At 45.9% G+C, this 24618-nt stretch overlaps 1 protein-coding gene across 4 annotated transcripts in view; it reads right to left on the bottom strand.

Moving 5' to 3' along the window:
* FANCD2 (FA complementation group D2) overlaps window positions 1-24618 on the bottom strand; it is a 178659-nt gene that overhangs the window by 72630 nt on the left and 81411 nt on the right. For all 4 annotated transcript variants that reach the window (XM_054034219.1, XM_054034222.1, XM_054034223.1 and 1 more), the window contains exons 19-27: window positions 23605-23714; window positions 21510-21570; window positions 20838-20963; window positions 8135-8208; window positions 7884-8030; window positions 5751-5851; window positions 5266-5381; window positions 4445-4553; window positions 1888-1989 (exon numbers count right to left, since the gene is read on the bottom strand). In XM_054034219.1, the coding sequence (XP_053890194.1) occupies window positions 1888-1989; window positions 4445-4553; window positions 5266-5381; window positions 5751-5851; window positions 7884-8030; window positions 8135-8208; window positions 20838-20963; window positions 21510-21570; window positions 23605-23714 (946 nt within the window). The remainder of the gene's footprint in view (window positions 1-1887; window positions 1990-4444; window positions 4554-5265; window positions 5382-5750; window positions 5852-7883; window positions 8031-8134; window positions 8209-20837; window positions 20964-21509; window positions 21571-23604; window positions 23715-24618) is intronic.

The following is a 24618-nucleotide window of genomic DNA, read 5'->3' as shown; positions in this document are numbered from 1 at the left end:
CTCTTATGTAAATTAAGCTGCCATGGGATAGAAGGGAAGGCCCTTTCATGGATTGAGAACTGGTTAAAAGACAGGGAACAAAGGGTAGGAATTAATGGTAAATTCTCAGAATGGAGAGGGGTAACTAGAGGTGTTACCCCTCCTCGGACTGATCCTATTCAACTTATTCATAAATGATCTGGAGAAAGGGGTAAACAGTGAGGTGGCAAAGTTTGCAGATGATACTAAACTGCTAAAGATAGTTAAGTCCAATGCAGACTGTGAAGAACTTCAAAAAGATCTCACAAAACTAAGTGATTGGGCAACAAAATGGCAAATGAAATTTAATGTGGATAAATGTAAAGTAATGCAGATTGGAAAAAATAACCCCAACTAGACATACAATATGATGGGGGCTAATTTAGCTACAACAAGTCAGGAAAAAGATCTTGGAGTCATCTTGGATAGTTCTCTGAAAATGTTCACGCAGTGTGCAGAGGCGGTCAAAAAAGCAAACAGGATGTCAGGAATCATTAAAAAGGGGATAGAGAATAAGACTGAGAATATATTATTGCCCTTATATAAATCGATGGTACGCCCTCATCTCGAATACTGCGTACAGATGTGGTCTCCTCATCTCAAAAGAGATATACTGGCACTAGAAAAGGTTCAGAAAAGGGCAACTAAAATGATTAAGGGTTTGGAACGGGTCCCATATGAGGAGAGATTAAAGAGGCTAGGACTCTTCAGCTTGGAAAAGAGGAGACTAAGGGGGGATATGATAGAGGTATATAAAATCATGAGTGATGTGGAGAAAGTGGATAAGGAAAAGTTATTTACTTATTCCCATAATACAAGAACTAGGGGTCATCAAATGAAATTAATAGGCAGCAGGTTTAAAACAAATAAAAGGAAGTTCTTCTTCACACAGCGCACAGTCAACTTGTGGAACTCCTTACCTGAGGAGGTTGTGAAGGCTAGGACTATAACAGAGTTTAAAAGAGAACTGGATAAATTCATGGTGGTTAAGTCCATTAATGGCTATTAGCCAGGACGGGTAAGGAATGGTGTCCCTAGCCTCTGTCTGTCAGAGGGTGGAGATGGATGGCAGGAGAGAGATCACTTGATCATTGCCTGTTAGGTTCACTCCCTCTGGGGCACCTGGCATTGGCCACTGTCGGTAGACAGGATACTGGGCTAGATGAACCTTTGGTCTGACCCGGTACGGCCTTTCTTATGTTCACTACTGTGGCTCTGGTGAGGTGTGTCTTCAAGCCAGGAGGTACTGGTTTTCTGGCTAAGGTGTAACAATGCCCTATACAGCTCTTAATCCACTGAGAAAGAGTTTGTTTATTAATAGGTTCCCCCTTTAAATCTCTCCCCATTAGCAACAACCAAATACATAAGAAAACCACCAAATCCATGAGAAAATAAAATAGATTATTTCTCACTTTCAGCTGACATTGTAAATAAGAAGCCAGCAGCATTATCTCCTGTAAATGTAAACAAACTTGTTTTTCTTAGTGATTGGCTGAATAAGATTGGCTCTGAAGTTTTACATGGTTTTGTTTTTGAGTGTAGTTATGTAACAAAAAAAGTCTACATTTATAAGTTGCACTTTCACAATAAAGAGATTGCATTATGGTACTTGTATGAGGTGAACTGAAAAATACTATTTCTTTTGTTTATCATTTTTACAGTGCAAATACCCTACTACTGCAGCATTTCCTGCACCTTCCCCTGAAGCATCTTGTGCTGGCCACTGTCAGAGACCAGATACTGGGCTGTACAGACCCTGGGTCTGATCCCTGTTTCTAAGGTTGCACTGATGTGGCTACAACTGTGGAATTCTACTGAATCCTTGACTACAAACTGTTTGCATAAGTATTTGGGGGGAATTTTCTCTACCTGTTTTCTTCTTTTTAACTAGACCAACAGCATTGATAGTTGGTGCTGCTTCCAGGGCTTCACAGTCGAAGATAGCGCGGGGAGGTACATAACCAGGGCTTGCTGAAAGAGCCAGAGGACAGCAAGTCAGTGAGTTCAGTTCTTCACACAAACAATAAAATATGAGCAAGCTAGACTTTCACAGGGGATGCCCCCCTGATCCTGGTCACCTCCTCCTCTACTTCTATGCAGGGCCGGCTTTAGGCCGATTCACCCGAATTGGGCCCTGCGCCTAAGAGGGCCCCGCACCTGCGCCTAAGAGGGCCCCATGCCCTAAAGAAGAGTGCCTAACTTAGGCACCTTTTTAATTTTTACTCACCCGGCGGCGATCCAGGTCTTCGGCGGCGGGTCCTTCACTCGCTCCGGGTCCTTCAGTGCCGCAGAAGACCCGGAGCGAGTGAAGGACCCGCCGCCGAAGTGCTGCCGAAGACCCAGACCACCGCTGGGTACTCAAATCGGGCCCCGCACTTCCTAAAGCCAGCCCTGCTCCTATGCTTAGTGTCTTAAGTTACCTTTGATCCCTCCATAGTGTCTAGAAGGTAGAGCACCATCAAGGTTATTCTAACTTATGTTCTGGCGGAAATGGCTCTCTTTCTGCTATGTGCCAAACAAGAATGACCAGGACACAGTGCTCTCTAGCCTCACCTCCTGTATGCCCCTTACACTGGGGGCTGGTAGGGAGGCCAGCACAGAGCCATTCCAGAAACTCTAGGCCAGCCAGGGAACAAACATTCTTACTTCAGGGTATTCCCCTGGGGCCATTGCTGCCCTCTTTATGTTGCTGCAGCAGTTTAAAGGGCTAGGGCTTGCTTACTACTCCCAGACCACAGTTTGTCCAAAGATTTTAAAATGGGGCTTATAATTAGGGCCCTATCAAATTTACGGTCATTAAAAATGCATCACGGACCATGAAATATGGTCTCCCTCTGTGAAATCTGGTCTTTTGTGTGCTTTTACCCTCTACTATACAGATTTCACAGGGGGAGGAGGGGGGGCACGGTTGTGACATTGCACTCCATATGATTTTATGAAAATATGCTAATGAGTGTGAATATAATGTAACTGGAATATGCTTCATGCAAAAGGTCTCTTAAGGTATCATTACAAAGTTTATAATCTACTGAGTATGGTTATCCTATTTGTATAAATGTATCATTCTTGTATCTGAAACTAGAAATATGAAGTACAACTCTGAGGTCCTATTGTAATTCTGCAAAGTGTGGGCCATTAATGGTGGTTTGGAATCTTGATGGCTCCCATCAACTAGGACAATTGATTGTAAATGGCTCTGTTTACTTGTAAGCCTTCCTGTGAGTCAGGCCAGGAAGAATGAAGGCTTAGAGTCTCACAGGACATGTGACCATGTCACCTGGTACTGCAATCCATCTTAAACCTGATGCTTTTCCATTTAGAAGGAGGGGTGGGGACCCAGAGACACAAAAGATTCCCACCTTATGCCAAACCTATATAAGGGGGTGGAACAGAACAAAGGAGGTTCCAGTCATGAGAAATCCCCTAGTTACCACCTAAGCTGGAATTAACAAGAACTGTACCAGGGAAAGGATTGGGCCCGGACTAGAAAGGAGTCCAGTCTGTGAAAGAAGCTTATTGGAACATCTCTGAAGGTGAGATTTTATCTGTAATCAGTTTCTTAATGAATTAGGCTTAGACTTGCGTGTTTTGTTTTATTTTGCTTGGTAACTTACTTTGTTCTGTCTGTTATTACTGGGAACAACTTAAATCCTACTTTTTATATTTAATAAAATCACTTTTGCTTATTAATTAACCCAGAGTAAGTAATTAATACCTGGGGGAGCAAACAGCTGTGCATCTCTCTCTATCAGTGTTATAGAGGGCGGACAACTTATCAGTTTACCCTGTATAAGCTTTATACAGAGCAAAACGGATTTATTTGGGGTTTGGATCCCATTGGGAACTGGGTGTCTGGGTGCTAGAGACAGGAGCACTTGCTAAACCATTTTCAGTTAAGTCTGCAGCTTTGGGGGCATGGATCGGACCCTGGGTTTGTGTTGCAGCAGATTAGCGTATCTAGCTCAACAAGACAGGATTCTGGAGTCCCAAGCTGGCAGGGAAAACGGGTGACAGTCCCAAGGGGGTCTCTGTGACCAAACCCGTCACAAAGGTATTGCCACCCTTATTTCTGCGCAGCCTTCAGAGCTGGGAGGCCAGAAAGCAGCGGCTATTGGCCTGGCACCCAGCTCTGAAGGCAGCGCCCTGCCAGCAGCAGCAAAGAAGTAAGGGTGGCAATATCATACCATACCAGCTCTAAAGGCAGAGCCGCCTCCAGCAGCAGCACAGAAGTAAGGATGGCATGGTATGGTATTGCCACCCTTATTTCTAGGCTGCTGCATGTAGAGCTGGACGGCCAGAGAATGGTGACTGTTGACTGAGGGCCCAGCATAATTCAGAGAATAACTATACAAGGCACTTAGCCATGCAGAATTCCCGGGAGCGAATTCTCACTCGGACTCTGGATCCTGTATTCTGCACAGCTCACCTGCTAAGCACTTTCCGAGCATGTTCTGTAGCTCAGTGATGTTCTGTAATCGAGTCAAAACTTTCCCTTTCATCTCAAGGTCCTGTTGCTGACAGAAGGCATTCACGACCTATAGATACAAACCATACTCATTAGCAACAAAAGGGGCACTATTCAGTAATTAATTTCTCCTGCCTGAGTAACATCTACTAGTCCTGAACATCTGGGTGACTCCATTCACACAGGCAGTTTGTATCTCTGAATCCAGGCTGCACAGAAAAACCCATCTCTTCAGAATTCCACCAGAAAAAAACTACCAAAGCAGCAATGCCCATGTCACAGAAGCAACTACTGGACAGCCTTTTAGACATGTTTACAAAGAGGGACTGGTGGACATGTTAATTAGGGGAGAGAAATTAACGCAGGATGCATTTGTCTATCCCAAAGGACTGGGACAAGTGACAACCAGGAAGCCATCCACCAGGAAGGGACATGAATTGTAAACAGCGCTCCCTGTGAAACTAACTTACATCTGGTCTTCACTACAGAATCCCTGAAATCTGAAAGAGTGTGCCTAGGGCATGGGGGTCTGTGCCCACCAACTCCCTTCTGCCCTGGGGGGCGAGCAGGGAGGAGATGCAGGGATTTGTGCCCACCCAACTGCCCCCCCTGCATTGGAGGGGCTGGGCAGGTTCATGGGGACCTGGGCCTGCCAACTCCCCCACTGCACAGATGGCATGTTACAAGCCTGTTAGAAGGTGATTACAATACAAAATTCTGTAGCACAGTGAGGTATGAAGTGAGCACTGGAAGGCCCAGCCTCTTTCTGCAGCTCCACTCACCTCACGGAACCAATTAAGTGAATGGAACAAGAGCGAGCACAGGAATTCCCTTTCCTGCTTGGCTAAGGAGTCCAACTTCCCTTCTATCTCCAAGTCAGTCAGGTGTAGGGGACAGCCTGTAACAGAGCAGGAATAGGGCTGCTTGAACTCTGCTTGCCAGGCTCAGTTAGCATGACACCCAGCTCTGGCACTCTCACTCACTCGGCTTCCCTTTGTGTGGAGAATGCTTTATTCCCATTTCATTTACTGTACCAACCACCGCACTGAGCACTGTTGAACTCAACCTCCCACCTGAGGAAATCGAGCCCAGCCAACCACCTCCCTCAGGTAAGAGAGCAGCCCACCATGTTCAGGGGGGGTAACAACACCACAATCTCTCCTGCACCAGTCCTGGGGGGGCCCTGCCAAGACTGCAGAGATTGTTGGCAGAACTAGGGCAGGTAGGCTGGCTCAGACAGGTAGAGCTCAATGGCTATTCCCTATACCTAGCAAGGCATCGATCTCCTCCATGCTCCCATTGTGTTGCTCCGTCGTGTAAAGCCTCAGCAATCGGAAAGAGGGAGACAGACACTCTGGAGACACTATCCTGGGAAAAGAAGAGATAGAATGCAGAAAACAGCCTACCACCCACCAGGGGAACCTCAAGAAAGAAAAACATTTCCTGTCCCTCTGAAGCCACTTTGCCCATTTGTAATATTCTGCCCCTGCGAGTTTGCAGGGCAGAAAAGCACCAATGTCACAATCACAGTAAAAGTGCCCCCAATGCGGTCCCTCGGGGTAAGAAGTTTAGCATTGAAAGTTGCTAGCATTTGTATACGTAGTGGAGTGTATTGTGGGAAGGGTTGAAAGTGTGAGTGTGGAGTGAAAGATTCCTTTGCAGGTTGCGAGAAGCCGAAGGGGGAGGAAGGGAGAAGGGAACGGGTTAACCCGATGCTCCAGCTAGGTCTGAAGATAAGATGCTAACTCCAGCCCAAGGCCACGGCACACAACCCACTCTCGGCTGCCTGCCAAGAAAGACGGGGGCCTGGATTCCAACCCCAACCAGCCATAAAAAAGAAAAATTCGGCTGAACAGAACTGCAGGGGCTGCAAAAACTAGTGAGACAGTGAAGGCCAGCAAGGGGAAAAACAACAGTGTCATGTCCCTAAAGCCGGTGTGTTTTAAAAAAGCTAAAAAAGCCACAAAAGGCCAGTTTAAACTGGTGCAAAAAGCAAGGGGAACAAAGGTCCCTAAACAAAATGCCCCCCAAAAACCCCAAAACTTAAAACCCTCCTAAAAGCTGAAGCAAATCGGAAATCAACAGCGGACCCTGAACGGCCTGTGCACAGGACAGAACTCTCGTCCACCCTTCCCCCTCTTCTTCTTATGTTACACCCAGGTTTGGCCAGCCGTGGGTTGTGCGTGTGCCAGTATGAAAGTGGGTTAGGGCACGGGCACTAACGCTTTCTTCCTTCCTCCAAGTAACACGGAAAGCACCCAACACTCACCGCTGTTATTTAATTAATAAAGCTTTAAAATTAGTCACTTGGTGTGCTCCTTCATCTCCTCCCCTAACAATCCTGTGGCCTCACCCTAATCACCTGACGCCCCAGGCAGATTGATGATAAAAATCTGTCACACCATGGTTAACTTTTCTCCCTCAGCTTCGCTCCCAAATAAAGTCCTTGATCTCAAATGTTTAGGATAAAGTTCCACAGGTAGAAAAGAAGCTGTACTTGAACAGATCAAATCAGACCAGGGTCCATCTAATCCAGCATCTGGGCAATACCAAATGAGTCAGAGGAAGGTGTGAGAAGCTGTGAAGTGTGGAGGAGAAATTTCCTCCCAACTCCCTCAGTCACTGGTTGCTTTTGCCCTGAGGGAGGAGGGCTTATGTACCTCCTAAAAGTGTTTTTTACACTAATATAACTCTGGATTTTCTGGTTATTCATGTCAAAATGTCAAATTCTCTTTTGAACCCAAAAAAATTCCTGGCCTCAACGATCTCTTGGGGCAGTAAGTTCCCATGCTGAATATAGGTTGGTAAAAATTAATTCCTTTTATCAGGATTAACTTTGCTGTCTTTCTGTTTCAGTGGATGTCTTGTTGTGTTAGGAGAAGGAATAAAAAAGGAGCACTCAATTATATACCTCTATCACACTTCCTCCAGCTCCTCTCTAAATTAAATCTATCTATGGTACTTAATATCAACCCCAATTCTACAGTACACAATCTTTGTTATATTTATTATTACAACATCTCCAGGAGGCAGGGAAGTGCCATTTTCCCCATTGTACAAATGGGGAACTGAGGCAAAGGGAGACTAAGCAGCTTGCCAAAGGTAGCACAGGGAGTCTGTGGCAGAGCAGGGAATAGCACCCAGGTCTCCTGAGTCCCAGGCTAGCACTCAAACCACTGTATCATCCTGCCTCTCCCACACCACACAGTCCCAGACATCTTCAACGACAAGAAATGGACAAGAATACAGGCTCCTACCTAACTTTTCTGTATATTTATTTGATAGGCATTTAGGGAGGCAGAGCTGTGACCAGAATTTATGGTGCATGGCCCTAAGAGGAAAGAACATCACTGCAATTTATTGGACAGTGAAATGATTTTAAAAGGAAGGCATCACTTACTTTTTACCCTGGTTCCTAGTTGTATTTTCATCAACACTCTTGCCAAGCCAGTTCTGTGACAGCAGTGGCAATAGGTTGATAACAATTGTTCCCTGACTCTCATCTTCATCCAGGTTATACAAGGACTTCACTGGGAACAGGTGAACACTGCAGAGAAACCAGTTGTCAGTCGCGCTCATCATCATGTTAGCAAATTCAGCTATTGACAATAAATACTATTAGCATTAACACTTAGCACTTCTCTAGCATACCCATCAACTGCAGGAGTGAGATCTACAACAAAGTCATTGGAAAAGTCCTCCACCACACTCTTCCCAATCCGTTCCTGGAAGAAAGAGAACCACAGCTTAGCATGGGGGCTAGTGAAAGGAGCTGCACAGGGAGTACAGAAAGGAGCGGTGTGATAAATAGTGGTGGGGTAGCTCCCTTTCATGGATACCCAGCCAGCCAGCTAACTGTAAAATCCCTCTTGGTAGCTGTTCTCTGCTTGCTTTACCTGTAAAGGGTTAAAAGTCGCCCAGGTAAAGAAAAGAAAGTGGGAACCTGACCAAAAGAGCCAATGGGAAGGTAGAACTTTTTAAAATTGGGGGAGAAAAATCTTTCCCTTTGTCTGTTGTTCTCTGGGCTGCAGGGACAAACAGCAGCAATGCTATAAGCAGAAATGCTGTGTAAGGTTTGAACCAGGTATGAAAAAATATTTTCCATACCTAGAAGAAATAATTTAGATAAGGAATGTTTAGTTAGGTTTATTTCTTATTTTGGCTTGTGGATCTCCTCTGTGTTAACCCCAGATGCTTTTGTTTGCTTGTAACCTTTAAGCTGAACCCTCAAAAAAAGCTATTTTGCGTACTTAATTTTTGTAATTGTTTCTTTTAAGATCTAGCAAAAAGCCCAAGTTCCAGATGTATTTTTTCCCCCTTTTTGTTTTTAATAAAATTTACCCTTTTTAAGAACAGGATTGGATTTTTGGTGTCATAAGAGGTTTGTGCATGTTGTTTGATTAGCTGATCACCACAGCTAGTCTCTTTTGTTTTCTTTCTCAGCTCTTCCCCTGAGGGGTGTGTGTGTGAAAGGGCTTGAGGGTACCCCACAGGGAGGAATTCCCAAGTGCTCCTTCCTGGGTTCAAAGGGGGTTTTTTGCATTTGGGTGGCGTTTACCAGGCCAAGGTCAGAGAGAAGCTGTAACCTTGGCAGTTTAATACAAGCCTGGAGTTGCAAGTATTAATTTTTAAAATCCTTGCAGGGCCCCACTTCCTGCACTCGAGGGGCCAGAAGGGGGATTCAGCCTTGACATGGTGGCAGAGCAGTGGGATCACTTTGAACCAGAAGCACAGACCTCAGGATTTTAAAAGGACACATTTTTCCTTTTGGCGGCTTGAAAGCCAGGGAGTTTTCTTTTTTTCTCTCTTTACTTTTCTTTGCTGCCTGGGGGGGAACAGGCAGGCAGAGGGTTCTGCCTGCCAAGCCAGGCAGTCCAACAAGCAGTTTATTTTTTTTTTCTTTTCTAACTTTGTGGCAACGAAATAGTTAGGCTAGAGTAGGACAGCCTGTGCATGAGGTTGAGGTCAGGCACTGAAATCCTAGAAAAACCAGTCTTCTCAAAGCGGCACACCATGGAGAATACAGACCCAGATCAAGCCCAGACATCCAGCTTCATGACAGAAATGCAGGGAGCGGATGGGGGAAAGGGGACTTCCCAGGGGGGAAGGGTCAGCCCTCCCCAATCCAAGATCCAGGTGCCAAGCTGGAGGGATGCCCTTAACCCAGACCAAGTTCTGACTGCAGAAGACAAGGATTTCTTCCTACAGATGATGTGCTTGGAAGCGGAGGACAAAAGAGAGGCGAAGCGCTTGGAGTTGGAAGCGCAGGAGAGGAGAGAGGCAAAGCGCTTGGAGGTGGAAATGCAGGCAATGCGCTTGGAGGCGGAGTTAGAGCTCAAGCGCTTAGAGCTGGAAAGGGCTAAGCTGGGTCTAACAGGTAACAGTCCTTCTCCAGGTACCGCTCCCCATTTCAAGAAATTCCCCACATACAAGATAGGCGATAATACAGAAGCCTTCTTAGAAAGTTTCAAAAGGGCCTCCCTTGGGTACAACACCCCATAGACCAGTATGTGGTGGAGCTGAGGCCGCAACTCAGTGGCCAGTTAGCAGAGGTGGCAGCTGAAATGCCTAAAGAACACTTGAACGAATATGAACTTTTTAAACAAAAGGCCAAAATTAGAATGGGGCTAACACCCGAGCATGCCCATTGGCGGTTTGAAGCCCTAAAGTGGAAACCAAACGTGGCATTTTCCCAACATGCCTACCACATTGTAAAAAAATTGGGATGCCTGGATATCAGGAGCAAATGTTAAATCTTGGGAAGATCTGTCTCTCCTAATGCAAATGGAGCAGTTCTTAGAGGGTGTTCCTGAGGAAATAGAAAGGTACATCCTAGATGGGAAGCCCAAAACTGTAATTGAGGTGCGGGAGATCGGAACCAAATGAGTGGAGGTGGCGGAGAAGAAGAAAGCTAGTTCCAGTTGGATCGGATACAAGAAGGGGCAACCCAAGACGACACCTCACCATCGGGGTCAGCCCAAAGCCCCATCTCGCCAGGAGGCGCCCTCCACACAGCCAGCGAGACCCCAGATGCCCTCTCACCCAACCATCCCACTCTCCAACCACCCACCTCGCCCCAGCCCCCAGTCTGCTGGGCGATGCTTCAAATGTAATGAACTGGGGCACGTGAAGGCCAACTGCTCCAAGAGCACCAGCCAACTACAACTCATCACCCCAGAGTCCCACCAAGAGCCTTCAAGCCCAGATGTTTCGCAAATACCCCCAGAGTGAAGGGAAACTGAGTGTGAGCAGGAGGAAGATTACTGCGTGGAGAGACACTGGAGCACAAGTGTCAGCTATCCACCAATCCCTGGTGGACCCCAAATTCATCAACCCAGAGGCCCAAGCGACGGCATAACCCCTTACAGCCAACTCTTTTAACTTGCCTAGAGCCAGGTTGCCTGTCCAGTACAAGGGCTGGTCAGGAATATGGACTTTTGCAGTCTATGATGATTATCCCATTCCCATGCTGCTGGGAGAAGACTTAGCCAACCATGTGAGGCTAACAAAAAGGGTGGGGATGGTCACCCACAGCCAGGCTAAGCAAGCCTAAGTCCATTCCTGAGCCTCCTACAGTGACCCAGCCAGGGTGGTGGAACCAAACCCCAAACCAGAGTCTATGGCAGCAGTTGTAAATCCAGTTCTTGGTACCCAGCCAGAACCAGCCCAAGAATTGGAACTGGGGGAGCAGTCAGCACCAGAGCCCGTGCTTGCAACCCCACCAAAGTCTGGGGAGTCAGAACCAAAGGGCGGCACTGAGCCTGCACCTACAACAGCAGCTAAACCAGCGCAAGAGGCTCAATCAGAGCCTGAAATACCACCTAGTGAACCAGCGGAGAGCGGTTCACAGTCAACGGAAACAACCCCATCACCTGCATCGCTTCCAATGGGACCAAGCCCAAGATCACAACCTAGCAAGGAACTAACATCTCCAGCATCAAGGGAGCAGTTCCAGGCAGAGCAGGAAGCAGATGAGAGACTCAAGGGAGCTTGGACAGCGGCATGGAGCGACCCGCCTCTCAGCTCTTCTAATAGGTCCCGGTTTATTATAGGAGGAGGACTCTTATACAAGGAGACCCTTTCTGGTGGGCACAAGGAGGACTGGCATCCTCAGAAACAGTTGATAGTTCCAACTAAGTATAGGGAAAAGCTCTTGATCTTAGCCCACCATCACCCTAGTGGCCATGCTGGGGTGAATAGGACCAAAGAATGGGGAAGTCATTCCACTGGGAGGGAATGGACAAGGACGTTTCTACCTATGTCCAGTCTTGTGAGGGGTGCCAGAGGGTGGGAAAGCCCCAAGACCAGGTCAAGGCCCCTTCTCCAGCCACTCCCCATCATTGAGGTTCTATTTCAGCATGTAGCTGTGGATATTCCAGGTCCTTTCCCGAAGAAGACACCCAGAGGAAAGCTGTACATACCGACTTTCATGGATTTTGCCACCCGATGGCCACAAACAGTAGCTCTAAGCAATACCAGGGCTAAAAGTGTGAGCCAGGCATTGGCAGACATTTTTGCCAGGGGAGGTTGGCCCTCCGACATCCTTTCAGATTCGGGAACTAACTTCCTAGCAGGGACCATGAAATGTTTTTGGGAAGCTCATGGGATGAACCACTTGGTTGCAACTCCTTACCACCATCAAACAAATAGCCTGGTGGAGAAATTTAATGGGACTTTGGGGGCCATGATACGTAAATTTGTGAATGAGCACTCCAATGATTGGTACCTAGTGTTGCAGCAGTTGCTCTTTGCCTACAGGGCTGTACCACATCCCAATTTGGGATTTTCACCCTTTGAACTCGTTTATGGCCACGATGTTAAGGGGCCATTACAGTTGGTGAAGCAGCAATGGGAGGGGGTTACATCTTCTCCAGGAACTAACATTTTGGACTTTGTAACCAACCTGAAAAACACCCTCAAAGACTCTCTAGCCCTTGCTTGAGAAAACCTACAGGTTGCTCAACAAAAGCAAAAGGCCTGCTATGATAAACATGCCAGAGAGCGTTCCTTCGGATTAGGTGACCAAGTCATGGTCCTGAAAGTGCTCCAGGCCAATAAGATGGAAGTGTCATGGGAGGGGCCATTTATGGTCTGAGAGTGCCTGGGAGCTGTTAATTACCTCATAGCATTCCCGGACCCTACCCTAAAACCTAAAGTATACCATGTTAATTCTCTAAAGCCCTTTTATTCCCGAGAAATCAAGGTTCTCCAGTTTACAGCCCAGGAGAGAGACGATGCTGAGTGGCCTGAAGGAGTCTACTATGACAGAAAAAATAACGGTGGCGTGGAAGAGGTGAGCCTTCCCATAACCCTTGGGCATAAGCAACGACAGCAAATCCAGGAGCTGTGCACCAGCTTCGCGCCAATATTTACAGCCACCCCAGAATGGACAGAACGGGCATACCACTCCATTAACACAGGTGATGCTTGCCCAATTAGAGACCAACCCTACTGGATGGCGCCTCAAGCCAAAACCACAATGAAAGGGAAATCAAGGACATGTTACAAATGGGTGTAATTCGCTTCTCTGAAAGTGCATGGGCCTCTCCGGTGGTTCTGGTTCCCAAACCAGATGGGGAAATCCACTTTTGTGTTGACTACCATAAACGAAATGCTGTAACTCGCTCACAAAACTATCCAATGCCAGATGAGCTATTGAAGAAACTGGGACATGCCCAGTTCATCTCCACCTTAGACTTAACTAAGAGGTACTGGAAAGTGCCGCTAGATGACCCAGCCAAGGAAAGGTCAGCCTTCATCACCCATGTAAAGCTGTATGAATTTAATGTGCTCCCTTTCGGACTGCAAAATGCACTCGCCACCTTCCAGAGATTGGTAGATAACTTTATGGTTGGATTATGGGAATTTGCAGTCGCCTACCTCAATGATGTAGCTATATTCTCAGATTCATGGGCAGAACACCTGGAACACCTCCAAGCTGTCTTCCAGAGCATAAGGGAGGCAGGATTAACTGTTAAGGCCAAAAAGTGTAAAATAGGCCTAAACAAGGTAACGTACCTTGGAAACCAGGTGGGTCAAGGTACTATCAAACCCCTACAGGTTAAGGTAAATGTTATCCAAAATTGGCCTGTCCCTAAATCAAAGAAGCAGGTCCAATCCTTCTTGGGCTTGACCGGTATTACCGACGATTTGTACCAAACTACAGCCAAATTGCCACCCCCACTGACAGACCTGACCAGGAAAAAACAAAACAACCAAATGTAGTTCAGTGGACTGAGATGTGTCAGAAAGCCTTTAACCAGCTTAAAGCGGCCCTTATGCCTGATCCTGTACTGAGGGCCCCAGACTTCAACCAACCGTTCATTGTAACTACCGATGCGGTCTAGCATGGTGAGGGAGCAGTTTTAATGAAGGAAGGACCAGATCAACAATTCCATCCTGTCGTGTTCCTCAGCAAAAAACTTTCTGAGAGGGAAAGCTACTGGTCAGTCTCAGAAAAAGAATGATACGCCATGGTGCATGCTCTGAAGAAGCTATGCCCATACATTTGGTGACGGCAGTTCCATCTGCAGACTGACCATGCTGCACTGAAGTGGCTTCACACAGTAAAAGAGACTAACAAAAAACTTCTTCAGTAGAGTTTAGCTCTTCAAGATTTTAGTTTTGAAATACAACACATTTCAGGAGCCTCTAACAAGTGGCTGATGCACTCTCCCAGGAAGGTTTCCCAGAATCAGCAGGGTAAAAACATCCCTGTATTCTAAGTCATTGTAGTCCTTAAAATGTAAAAAGTACTGTTTAGTTCTTCATGTAATTATTAGTAAAATTAGAGGTGCATGTATCTTATTAACTCTGTTTCCTAAACCTTCAGGAAGAAATCCCAGTCGGTGTGGACACGTCCTGACCCAGGCTGGCCAGCACTGTCTGTGATTTGGGAAGCGTGTGATAAAGTGGTGGGGTAGCTCCTTTTGATGGACACCCAGCCAGCCAGTTAGCTTTAAAATCTCTCTTGGGGGCTGTTTTCTGCTTGCTTTACCTGTAAAGGGTTAAAAGTCCCCCAGGTAAAGAAAAGGAAGTGGAAACCTGACCAAAAGAGCCAATGGGAAAGTAGAACTTTTTAAAATTGGGAAAAAAAAACTTTCCCTTTGTCTGTTGTTCTCTGGGCTGCAGGGACACAGAGCAGCAATGCTATAAGCAGAAATACTCTGTAAGGTTTAAACCAGGTATGAAAAAGTATTTTCCATACCTAGAAGAAATAATTTGGATAGGGAATGTTTAGTTAGACGCTATCAGGTTTATTTCTGATCTTGGCTTGTGGATCTCCTCTGTGTTAACCCCAGATGCTTTTGTTTGCTTGTAACCTTTAAGCTGAACCCCCAAAAAAGCTATTTTGGGTGCTTAATTTTTGTAATTGTTTCTTTTAAGATCTAGCAAAAAGCCCAAGTTCCAGATGCATTTTTTTCCCTTTTTGTTTTTAATAAAATTTACCCTTTTTAAGAACAGGATTGGATTTTTGGTGTCCTAAGAGGTTTGTGCATGTTGTCTGATTAGCTGATAAAACAAAGGAAATTAGATGTAACTCTTTTCTCAGCTCTTCCCCAGAGGGGGGGAGAAGGGGCTTAAGGGTACCCCACAGGGAGGAATTCCCAAGTGCTCCTTTCTGGGTTCAAACGGGTTTTTTTGCATTTGGGTGGTGGCAGCATTTACCAAGCCAAGGTCAGAGAGAAGCTGTAACCTTGGGAGTTTAATACAAGCCTGGAGTGGCAAGTATTAATTTTTAAAATCCTTGCGGGCCCCCACTTCCTGCACTCTAGGGGCCAGAGTGGGGATTCTGCCTTGACAAGCGGTTACCCACCTTGAGCAGTAACTGGAGTTCTTCAAGATGTGTGTCCCCATGGGTGTTCCACTTCAGCTGCACCTGAATCCTATGGCTTGGATCAGAGATTTTTGGTAACGGTGCCCATTCCGCCCAGACATGCACCCCACACATCCTTGTGCTCTGCACAAAGGCTATATGGAGCTGTGTGGGCGAACCTCCCTCAGTTCCTTCCTCACCCTCAAGGGAGTCTCCAAAGCAGAAGGGAAGGAGGGTGACTAGTGAAGACCCTACAAGGACACAAGGTGAGTAACCTCTCCTTCTTCTTTGAGTAGTGTCCCTGTGGGTGCTCCACTTCAGGTGACTCCCAACAAGTAGTTCCCTAAGGTTCGGAGCAGAGTCCAATACAGAAGAGAGAACTGCATTGCCTACAGCAGCATGTGATTTTGCACCATGGCATAATGATTAGAAGAGGTATGAAGAGAAGACCAAGGTGCCGTTCCACAGATGTCTGCAACTGGTACATCCTTAGATAAGGCTATAGACCTAGAATGTGCTATCAACTCTTGACGAGGATTGGACATGAGTTCTGTCACAATAAGTCTCAGTACAACTAGAGATCCACCTTGAGAACCTCTGTTTCAAAACGGACAAACCTTTGTTTCTCTCTGCAATTGGTACAAGTAGCCCAGGAGATTTTCTAAATGGTTTGGTCCTGTCTAGGCAAAAGGCTAATGCCCTCCTGACATCTAGAGTATAGAATATAGGTTCTTGACTAATCTGATGCAGTCTTGGAAAGAAAACCAGGGGATGTATAATTTGATTAATGTGAAATTCTGAGAACGGTTTAGGTATGAATCTTGGATAGGCCCATAGCGACACTTTTTCTCTGGCGAATGCCATAAATGGAAGGGGTCCACCATTAAAGTCCCCAATTCTCCTATCCTTTGGGCAGAAGTGATTGCTACCAGAAAGGCTGTTTTCACAGATAAATCTAACAAACAAAAATACGTAGCTAGTGGTTCAAATAGATGCTTCATGAGGCAATTAAGGACTAGGTGCAGGTCCCAGCTAGGAGTGGAGACTCTGATTGTGGGAAGACATTAGACCAGGGGGTCTCAAACTCCTGGCCCGCGGGCCATCTGTGGCCCGAGAACCTCCCCATTGCGGCCTGCGGAGGAGAGACACGAGGAGAGACGCAGGCAGACATGCTGCAGACAATGTCCGCTGTAAACACTATCCCCCGTAGCTCCCATTGGCTGGGAGAGAGGGACAGAGATATCATTATTAGTTGCTGGGCAGAGTCAGCCATGGAGGCAGCATCATTAGTTACTGGCCAGAGTCAGCATCACTTTTTTCCACAATAAATATAAACAAGTCAAAATACCAAACACAACTATCTGATGCACACCTTGCTGCAATCCTGAAGGTTTCAATTGCTCAGTCACGGAGGCCAAACATCAACAAACTGACAGAACTGAAACGTTGCCAGGTGTCTGGCAAACACTAAAAACTCTCTGGCAGGCGAAGAATTGTACAAAGTTGTATGACAGCTTTATTATTTCTAAGAAATTCAAATTAAAATATACAATATAAACGTTTTCTTTTCTGAACACCATCTACAGTGACATTATTGGTCCACTGGGAGGATTTGAGGACTGGCACTGGCCCTAAGGTAAATTAAGTTTGAGACCCCTGCATTAGACAAACCTGTTAGGAATCTTGATGTAGTTGCATGAGCGAACAGCGAAAAAAACCCTATGGTTTTGTTATTGTATGTTATTGCTGCTAAGTGTACTCTGATGCAATTAACAGAAGACCCAATGTCTTCAATTTCAGTGGGCAATCCAATACCCAGGGAAGAGGAGAGCGAGTTGGCAAAATCCAATGACTGTTACACTGAAGTTATTATCATTTCCATTTCTGGAGGGAAGTATTTCTTATAGATGGTTTTCTACTATTTAATACAATTTGTTGTTCGTCTGAGGAACAGGATATCCCTATTCCTGCGAACCACTGAGGTACCATGCTTGGCGTCTCAGATTCTGCAAGCTGGGGTGAAGTGTTCGACCAGCACCCTCAGTTAGTAGGTGAGGACTGATTGAAAGATTCCATGAAGGACAAGAGGTGTGTCTGATTAGATAGGGATACCAGACTTGTCTTGGCCACATTGGTGCAATCAGTATGACTCTGGCCTGATCTTGTTTAATCTTGTTGAGAACCTTCAATAGTAACAGTGTCGGTGGATACATGTGGAGAAGTCCTTTCGTCCAGGAAATGAGAAATGTGTCTCATACAGATATGGGATCGAGCATATCCAGAACAACAATGGATGCATTTTGCATTGGCTGCCATGGCAAACATATCGACCTTGAGGAACCCCCAAGCTAAGAAAATCATGTGGAGAACTCTGGAATTCAATTCCTATTCATAATTTAGAAAGAAATGTCTGCTGAGGTCATCTGCCATGGTGTTCTGAATACCTGAGACATATGAAGCTGAGATGACTATGTGGCTGACTACATGAATGGCTATGCACCAATTCCAGAGTTTTATTGTTCCAGCACAGAGTGATGGGGAACGTATACCTCCTTAATGGCTGATATAATATATGCATGCTACATTGTCTGTCATTATCTTTTCTAACTTTGATCTGATTAGAAGCAGAAAATGAAGGTAAACATTTTTGACTGCTCTCAATGCCAAAAGGTTTATGTAGAGAAGCAACCATTTGCTCTATGCCTGGCATTCCCAGGCAAAATAACGAAGATGACAACTCTAGGAAGGGGAAGTTCTTAACTATCTAACTATATCTAGAAATAAAAAGATATAATTTTTTCAGAGAGAGATAAAGGGGAAAAAACGAACGAGAATAACTGCTCCAACACTATAAACACTGGAAGGTAAATAACTATAAACTAATTGTTCTAGGTAAATGCTAAGCATTAGAAAACAGGCACACGTTGTAGCCTCTGTCTCAGGCTGAGGGCAGCTGAAAAGGAATGATGTGTAGTTCACCCACACAGCCCCATATAGCCTCAGCACAGGTCATGAGGATTTATGGAGTGCATGCATGGGCTAAATGGGCACCGCTACCGAAAATCTCCGATCAAAGGCGCAGGCACACCTGAAGTGGGATGCCCACAGAGACACTACTCAAAGATGAAGGAAACATTACTCAGGCACTCTCCCTGCTCAGAGCTGTAGCCAGCGTTCCTCCTTCTTTGTCAGTTGTTCCTTCGGTACAAATTAAACTGTGATCAAATCTGAAGATGACCCCAAACAAGAGTGGCAACAGATACAAAGGAGAGCAGAACCAAACTAAAGAGTCCTGGAGAGATCAGAGCAGGCTGCAAGGAGCCATGGAACCTGGGCAAGGGAAAGGAAATAAACAGCTGAGAGACAAAACTGGGATTTTGCTAAGCAGCTGCAGCAAATATCTTCTCTACTTACTACTCTCTTAATATGCATTCTGCATGCAACCAAGCCTTCTAGTTGCAGCAGGGGAGCCATGGGACTGGGAGAAGTGGCATCCATGATAAGGTTTTTGTCTGAAGACCTTACCCACAGTATGTCAAATGCTGCATGTCATGCAAACTGGATCCCATGCACTTTACACCATTAAATCATCAGCGATGGCTGAGGGAGAGACAGAAATGAATGGGATTGGACGAGGGGTAGAGAGCTAATCCAACAGTTTGGGGGGGAGTAGGAAAGTTCCAAGAAATTACACATAGGAAACAGCTGAACAAATGCCTACGGTAGAGGTGGGGATCTTAATTGGTTTCCAGTATCTCTTTCTCCCTGGAAAGGGAAGAGCATTCTCTTCCCCCTGCATTTCATACACTTATGTGGCCCAGTGGCCAGAGCATTGGATTGGGACCGAAGAGACCTGGGTCCTATTCCCAGATACACCATGTGACCTTGGGCCAATCACTACCCAGTCTGTGGCTCAGCTTCCCTAGCCCTAAAATGCTAGTCACTGCCTTTGAAATGAAAAGTGCTATGAAATCACTAGATATTATTGTGATTATTCTCCCATGTCCTTGATTCAGTTTGACTCGGCTACTGTGGAGGGGAAGGTCTCTGCCACATCCAGATATTTTAAGAAGATTATCGCACTATCCAGCTTTCCTGTCTGCTGCTGCCTGTTCCCCACCCCTTTACACAGGCTCACATGCACCCAGCACCCACAGGTTATTCTAGAGCAGGGATTCTCAACCTTTTTCTTTCTGAGGCTAACCCAACATGCTATAAAAAGCCCTGGGCTCTCTAGCAGTGGGGTTTATCAGGCTGTGGCCACCCAAAGACAGATGAACACCTCCATTGACAGATTCTGTGCAGGATGATCGTTCCTCTCCCCACGGCAAGCTGTGTTTGATGCAGAATTCTAGGTTACTTGGGGCCCCCAGCTCTCAGGCGGACACTCTGCTGCTACTGCTCACAACAGTGGTTTGTTCTTCTTCCATCTCCCAACTACACAGGCCTTGTCTTCAATGGGGAAGGGGATGAAGGGGGAGAGTGGGTTGCTCAAGATAAAATCCCAGTGAAGACAAGGCAGTGTGTAGACTTCACATGAACTGGCAGGTTGAATTACAGACTAGGCTCCCCATAGTTTTACCTTTACCTGCTAACATGTGAGAACTCCAAACCATCTCATCTGGGCTAGGATTTTACCTAATATTAGCTGACTCCAGGTAAGAACACACTTTTTCCTAATGATAACACAGCCACAGAGGCTTCAAAGCAGAACGCAAGGTCATCTCTGCAACCCTCAGCCAATGGCACTAAATACTCTGGATTTTCAGCACTGGCTAATGAACTATGGTTGCTGTGGTCTTGGTACTTGCGTCCAAGAATCACAGCACAGCCAAGTTCAACCCTCCTCACAATACCAGTCCTGCCTCCTGTGCCCCAACAGCACAAGACCACCCCCACAATAGCTCCCCCATGGTCTCATATTCCCCACCAACCACCCTCCCAACTCCCAATCTGACCTGCTACCTTCCCCAGTAGGCACAGTAGAAGGGAAAGCAGGGTTTGGAAGAGCTCCCAAGTAAGGGGAAAGGCAGGGTCAATCGAGACTCTCTGCAGGCAGAAGTCCCAACTTGCTCCCCCACCAAGCAGCCCAAACAGCCCCATGGTATCTCCTTCAAACCCTTGGATATTAGAGAGACCTGCATGTTTAAAGGGATGACAAGTAAAAAAAAAAAAAAAAAAAGTTTCAGGTTCCATCTCTGTCCTTGATCCCCCCTTGCTATGTCTGGTACATTTACAACCACACTTGCTATTTTTAAAAAGGTTTCTCTCTCCACTGTTGGTGTATGCCTTTCACACAGCCACAACAGACCACTCTGGGTATGCAGACAAAAAAGTAAACAAGCTGAAAGACTGGATTTTCCATCTAATCTCAGTCAGTTACAGGAATCCTAGGTGTCACCTGTAGCAATAACAGGAATAACTTTTTCAGACAGGAATGTGATTCTTACACAGATGCTGTCCCATAATGCCTGGTTAACCTGCATGTCACCAAAGGGTTAGTATAATTGACTGAATACAAACCACTCTACAACATACCAGAATTTGTGAATCCAAATTCCCTTTCTGTTTCTCAATCAAGTTGGCAAGTTCATCATAATACAGAGCCAAGGCCTCAGGACTTTGCTCACAGCAGTAGCTCACCAGATCGAGCAAGATGGAGAGCTGCAAAGAAGGACCAATGACAGGGGGATAATACATACCCTACCCACCAGCTTGATCAGACACAGGCAGGATCCACAGCTCCCCCTTCTCCACCTCCCAAACTCTCCCACTGAGCCACAACCCCCACAAACCCCTGCCTTGCCCCTCTCACTGACATACAAACCCCACAAGCTGCTGCCTTTCTCCACCCACCTGACCGCTCGTATTACGTATTTGTGTTACGGCACTGACTAGCAGCCCCAGTCATGGGCCAGGACCCCATTCTGCCAGGCACTGTTGAACTCCTCAGAGGAAAGTGGTTACAGACCACGCACAGACCCTATCTTCCCCCAAAGGGCCTTTCATTCTCCTCTCTGCAGACACACAAACCTGCCTTATCCCATTCCTGGGCCCTGCACTGACACAAATAGCCCATTCGTCCAGTGGGATCCTGACCTCTCCACAGAGACACATTCCTCTGCCTTTCACCCCCCTTCCCGGCACAATCCTCTGGCAGCAGCATGGACTCCAGTCTTCCTTCAGCACACGCAGTGTCCTGGCACTCACCTGTCTGCAGTGCTCTTCACTTTGCTGCGTTCTCTCCAATGAACACCCGTCTTCTTTATGTCTGAAATCAACAAGCTCTTTTCACTGCACAGTACACTATACAGCGAGATGCTCAAACCTGTTTATACTAAGATACAGGGCTCCCTGCCCTGGAAGAATTACTCATGGGAAAGATGGGCCTACCACAAAGGCACATGCCTAAATGCCACTGCCTAGGCCCAAGCGCTTCTTCAGCCCAGTTTTAAGTGTCAGCACAGACAGGAAATGGCAGAGAGTAATAGGGAGATTCTTGGAGCATCATTAAAAAGTGCTCTTGTTTCCACTGTCAGAATTGTAGACATAAGACTGTTGATTAACCTAAAGGATGACTAGGGCTTTACTGTCTATGGAAAGTTCAGGTGAATCATTGGAGCACATATGAACATAAGAACAGCCATACTGGGTCAGACCAAAGGTCCATCTAGCCCAGTATCCTGTTTTCCGACTGCCCAATGCCAGGTGCCCCAGAGGGAATGAATAGAACAGGTAATCACCAAGTGATCCATCCCCTGTTGCCCATTCCCAGCTTCTGGCAAACAGGGGCTGGGGACACCATCCCTGTCCATCCTGCCTAATAGCCATTGCACACACAATGCAATACTTCACAGGGGGTACGAACTTTCAATAGCAAAGAGAAACTTTACAGGAAGACAATAGAACCATTGTAAAGTAGCAGTGTATTAATCTGCTCTGCAGATCTCCAATACACACTCCCCACCAACATGCCCTGCTAGAATATCAAGCCTACTTTACAGTGTCCTTTTCATTAGGTGCTCTAGAGACAGTGTTATGCAGAAGAGCACCTTTGAGAGCTGCTGTTGGGAAGTGTGCTGGCTCATGGGCCTGGAGAGACAGCTAAACTGGGCTTTTCTCTCCATGTAACATAACAGTGAGATCACTTTTTGAAGACAACCAAGTGAGTGAATTGTGTGATCCTTCACTTTATGTTGTGACCTTCTAAGTGAGCCCTGGGGCTTTCAGCAACTCTGAAAAGTTACATAGGAAGTGTGCTAGATGTTAAATGGAACTCAAATAAAAAGCCATTTAAACTAATTCTGAAGCCTCTTGTTCCAGGTATGATCGCTTAACAGTCCCCCTGGCTGTGCCCACTGCCCTGCATACTCAGCATATAGTGCCCACATCCCTGCACAAGAAATTCATAGATTATAAAGCCTGAAGGCACTATTGTGATCAGTCTGATCTGCCTGAATTAATTCTTGTCTGAATTAATTTTTATTTGAACTAGAACAAAACTTTTAGAAAAACACCCAATTTTGATTTAAAAATTCCAAATGATTGAGAATCCACCACAAACCTTGGTAAATGGTTCACCATTAGAAAGTTGCACCTTATTTCCAGTCTGAATTTGTCTAGCTTCAACTTTCAGCCATTGGCACTTCTTACACGTTTGTCTATTAGACTTAAGAGCACTCTATTATCAAACTTCAGTTCCGCACGTAGATATTATAAACTGCGATCAAGTCACCCATTAACCTTCTATTTGATAAACTAAATAGACTGAGTTCCTTGAGTCTCTCATTATAAGGCATGTTTTTCAATCCTGTTCTCTGAACCCTCTCCAATTTATCAAAATCCATCTTGAACTGTGGACACCAGAACAGGACACAGCATTCCAGCAGCAGTAACACCAGTGACAAATACAGAGATCATATAACTTCTCTACTCCTACTCAAGAATCCAGTTTTTACATCCAAGGATTGTATTTGCCACAGAAGCTCATGTTGCACTGACTGTCTACCACGATCCCAAATCTATTCCTGTCACAACTCCTTCTAATGCTGATCCAGGCATCTCAGAATCAGCATTATCAGGAAAGCAGTGGCAGGACCAGCAACAGGAGAGCACCTTTTCAAGGGATACACGGGACAATAGTGTGCAAAAAATGTTTTTCAGTGTTTTTCTTCCAGTGAGCCTTAGAGTGACCACCACAAATGATGTGACTGTCCCATTTCTCCTCCCCTCTTACTAGCTCTGGTTATAGCAGTCTGGCTAGAGCAGGTTAAATGACAGTTGACAGGTTCTATTCCTTCCCCACCTCTTTGCTGCCATGCTGCCTGCCACGGTAATAGCACCAATAATCCCCATTTGTTTATACTTTGGAACAGTGCTAGACAGCCACTTCCTGATCACCATATGCATATCGTCCTGCAGAGAGAGAGAGAGAGAATGAATGAGGCATTACAAGTAGTCACCATGTATGCATTTGTGTGTGTTAATGGTACTGCTGTGAATATCTCACTTTTCAACATGTCTGTCCTCAAAGCTCGCAATAGAGCTCATTTACTTCCCTGTTAATTTCCTTCACACAACACGGCAGCCAGACCGTGTGAAGTACATCCTTGTAAGGGAAAATACATGTTGCGACTGACTAACAGCAACCCAATACAACAGGGCGGTGAGTTTCAGCTGGCCTGTCTAGTTGAGTGTACCCCAACTCTCTAATGTCATAAATTGCATCTAAAAGGTGTCAAATAAGATATCAGTAGAAAGCGAATATCGAACTGATCATCAATATCATTGGGTGGTGTATGTAAGGATGACAAATATATATTTAGAATTATGTTATCAAAGTGTGCCTGCCAGGCAGGGCTGAAGTTACCCCACACTAGACATAGCAATGTGGTTCTGCCACTTTGAAGTTATTTTCCAAGTTACATTAAGAAATAATGGGAATGCAATTTACAAAGAAGGTAAACAGGACCAGCAAGCCAATAAGGGGAGGAGATAGCCACTCAGCATCATGGCAGGGAGAGGGGAGCGTAGGAACAGATCAATTTGCATTTTAGCAAACACCAGCGGGTGAAAAACCCAGTATGGAACGTCCTTTACCAGGAGACTCCATGTCGCCTACCTCACAGCTTGAATAAACTTTTCTTTGGGGGAAACCCTTCAGAAGAATCCATTTCAAAGGTTCACTGGACTATAAAAGAGGGGCAAAGAACCCCAAGTAGCTTAAGAAGAGAAAGAAACCAAGCACTTTGGATCTTGTGGGAGATCCTGGTCAGACGGGTGCTCAACCATCTTGCTGGAAGGTAGATTGGTAAGCAAA

This window comes from Malaclemys terrapin, chromosome 7, assembly GCF_027887155.1.
Source record: "Malaclemys terrapin pileata isolate rMalTer1 chromosome 7, rMalTer1.hap1, whole genome shotgun sequence".
Classification (NCBI taxonomy): Eukaryota; Metazoa; Chordata; order Testudines; family Emydidae; genus Malaclemys; species Malaclemys terrapin.
This window is presented reverse-complemented; position numbering and strand designations above follow the sequence as displayed.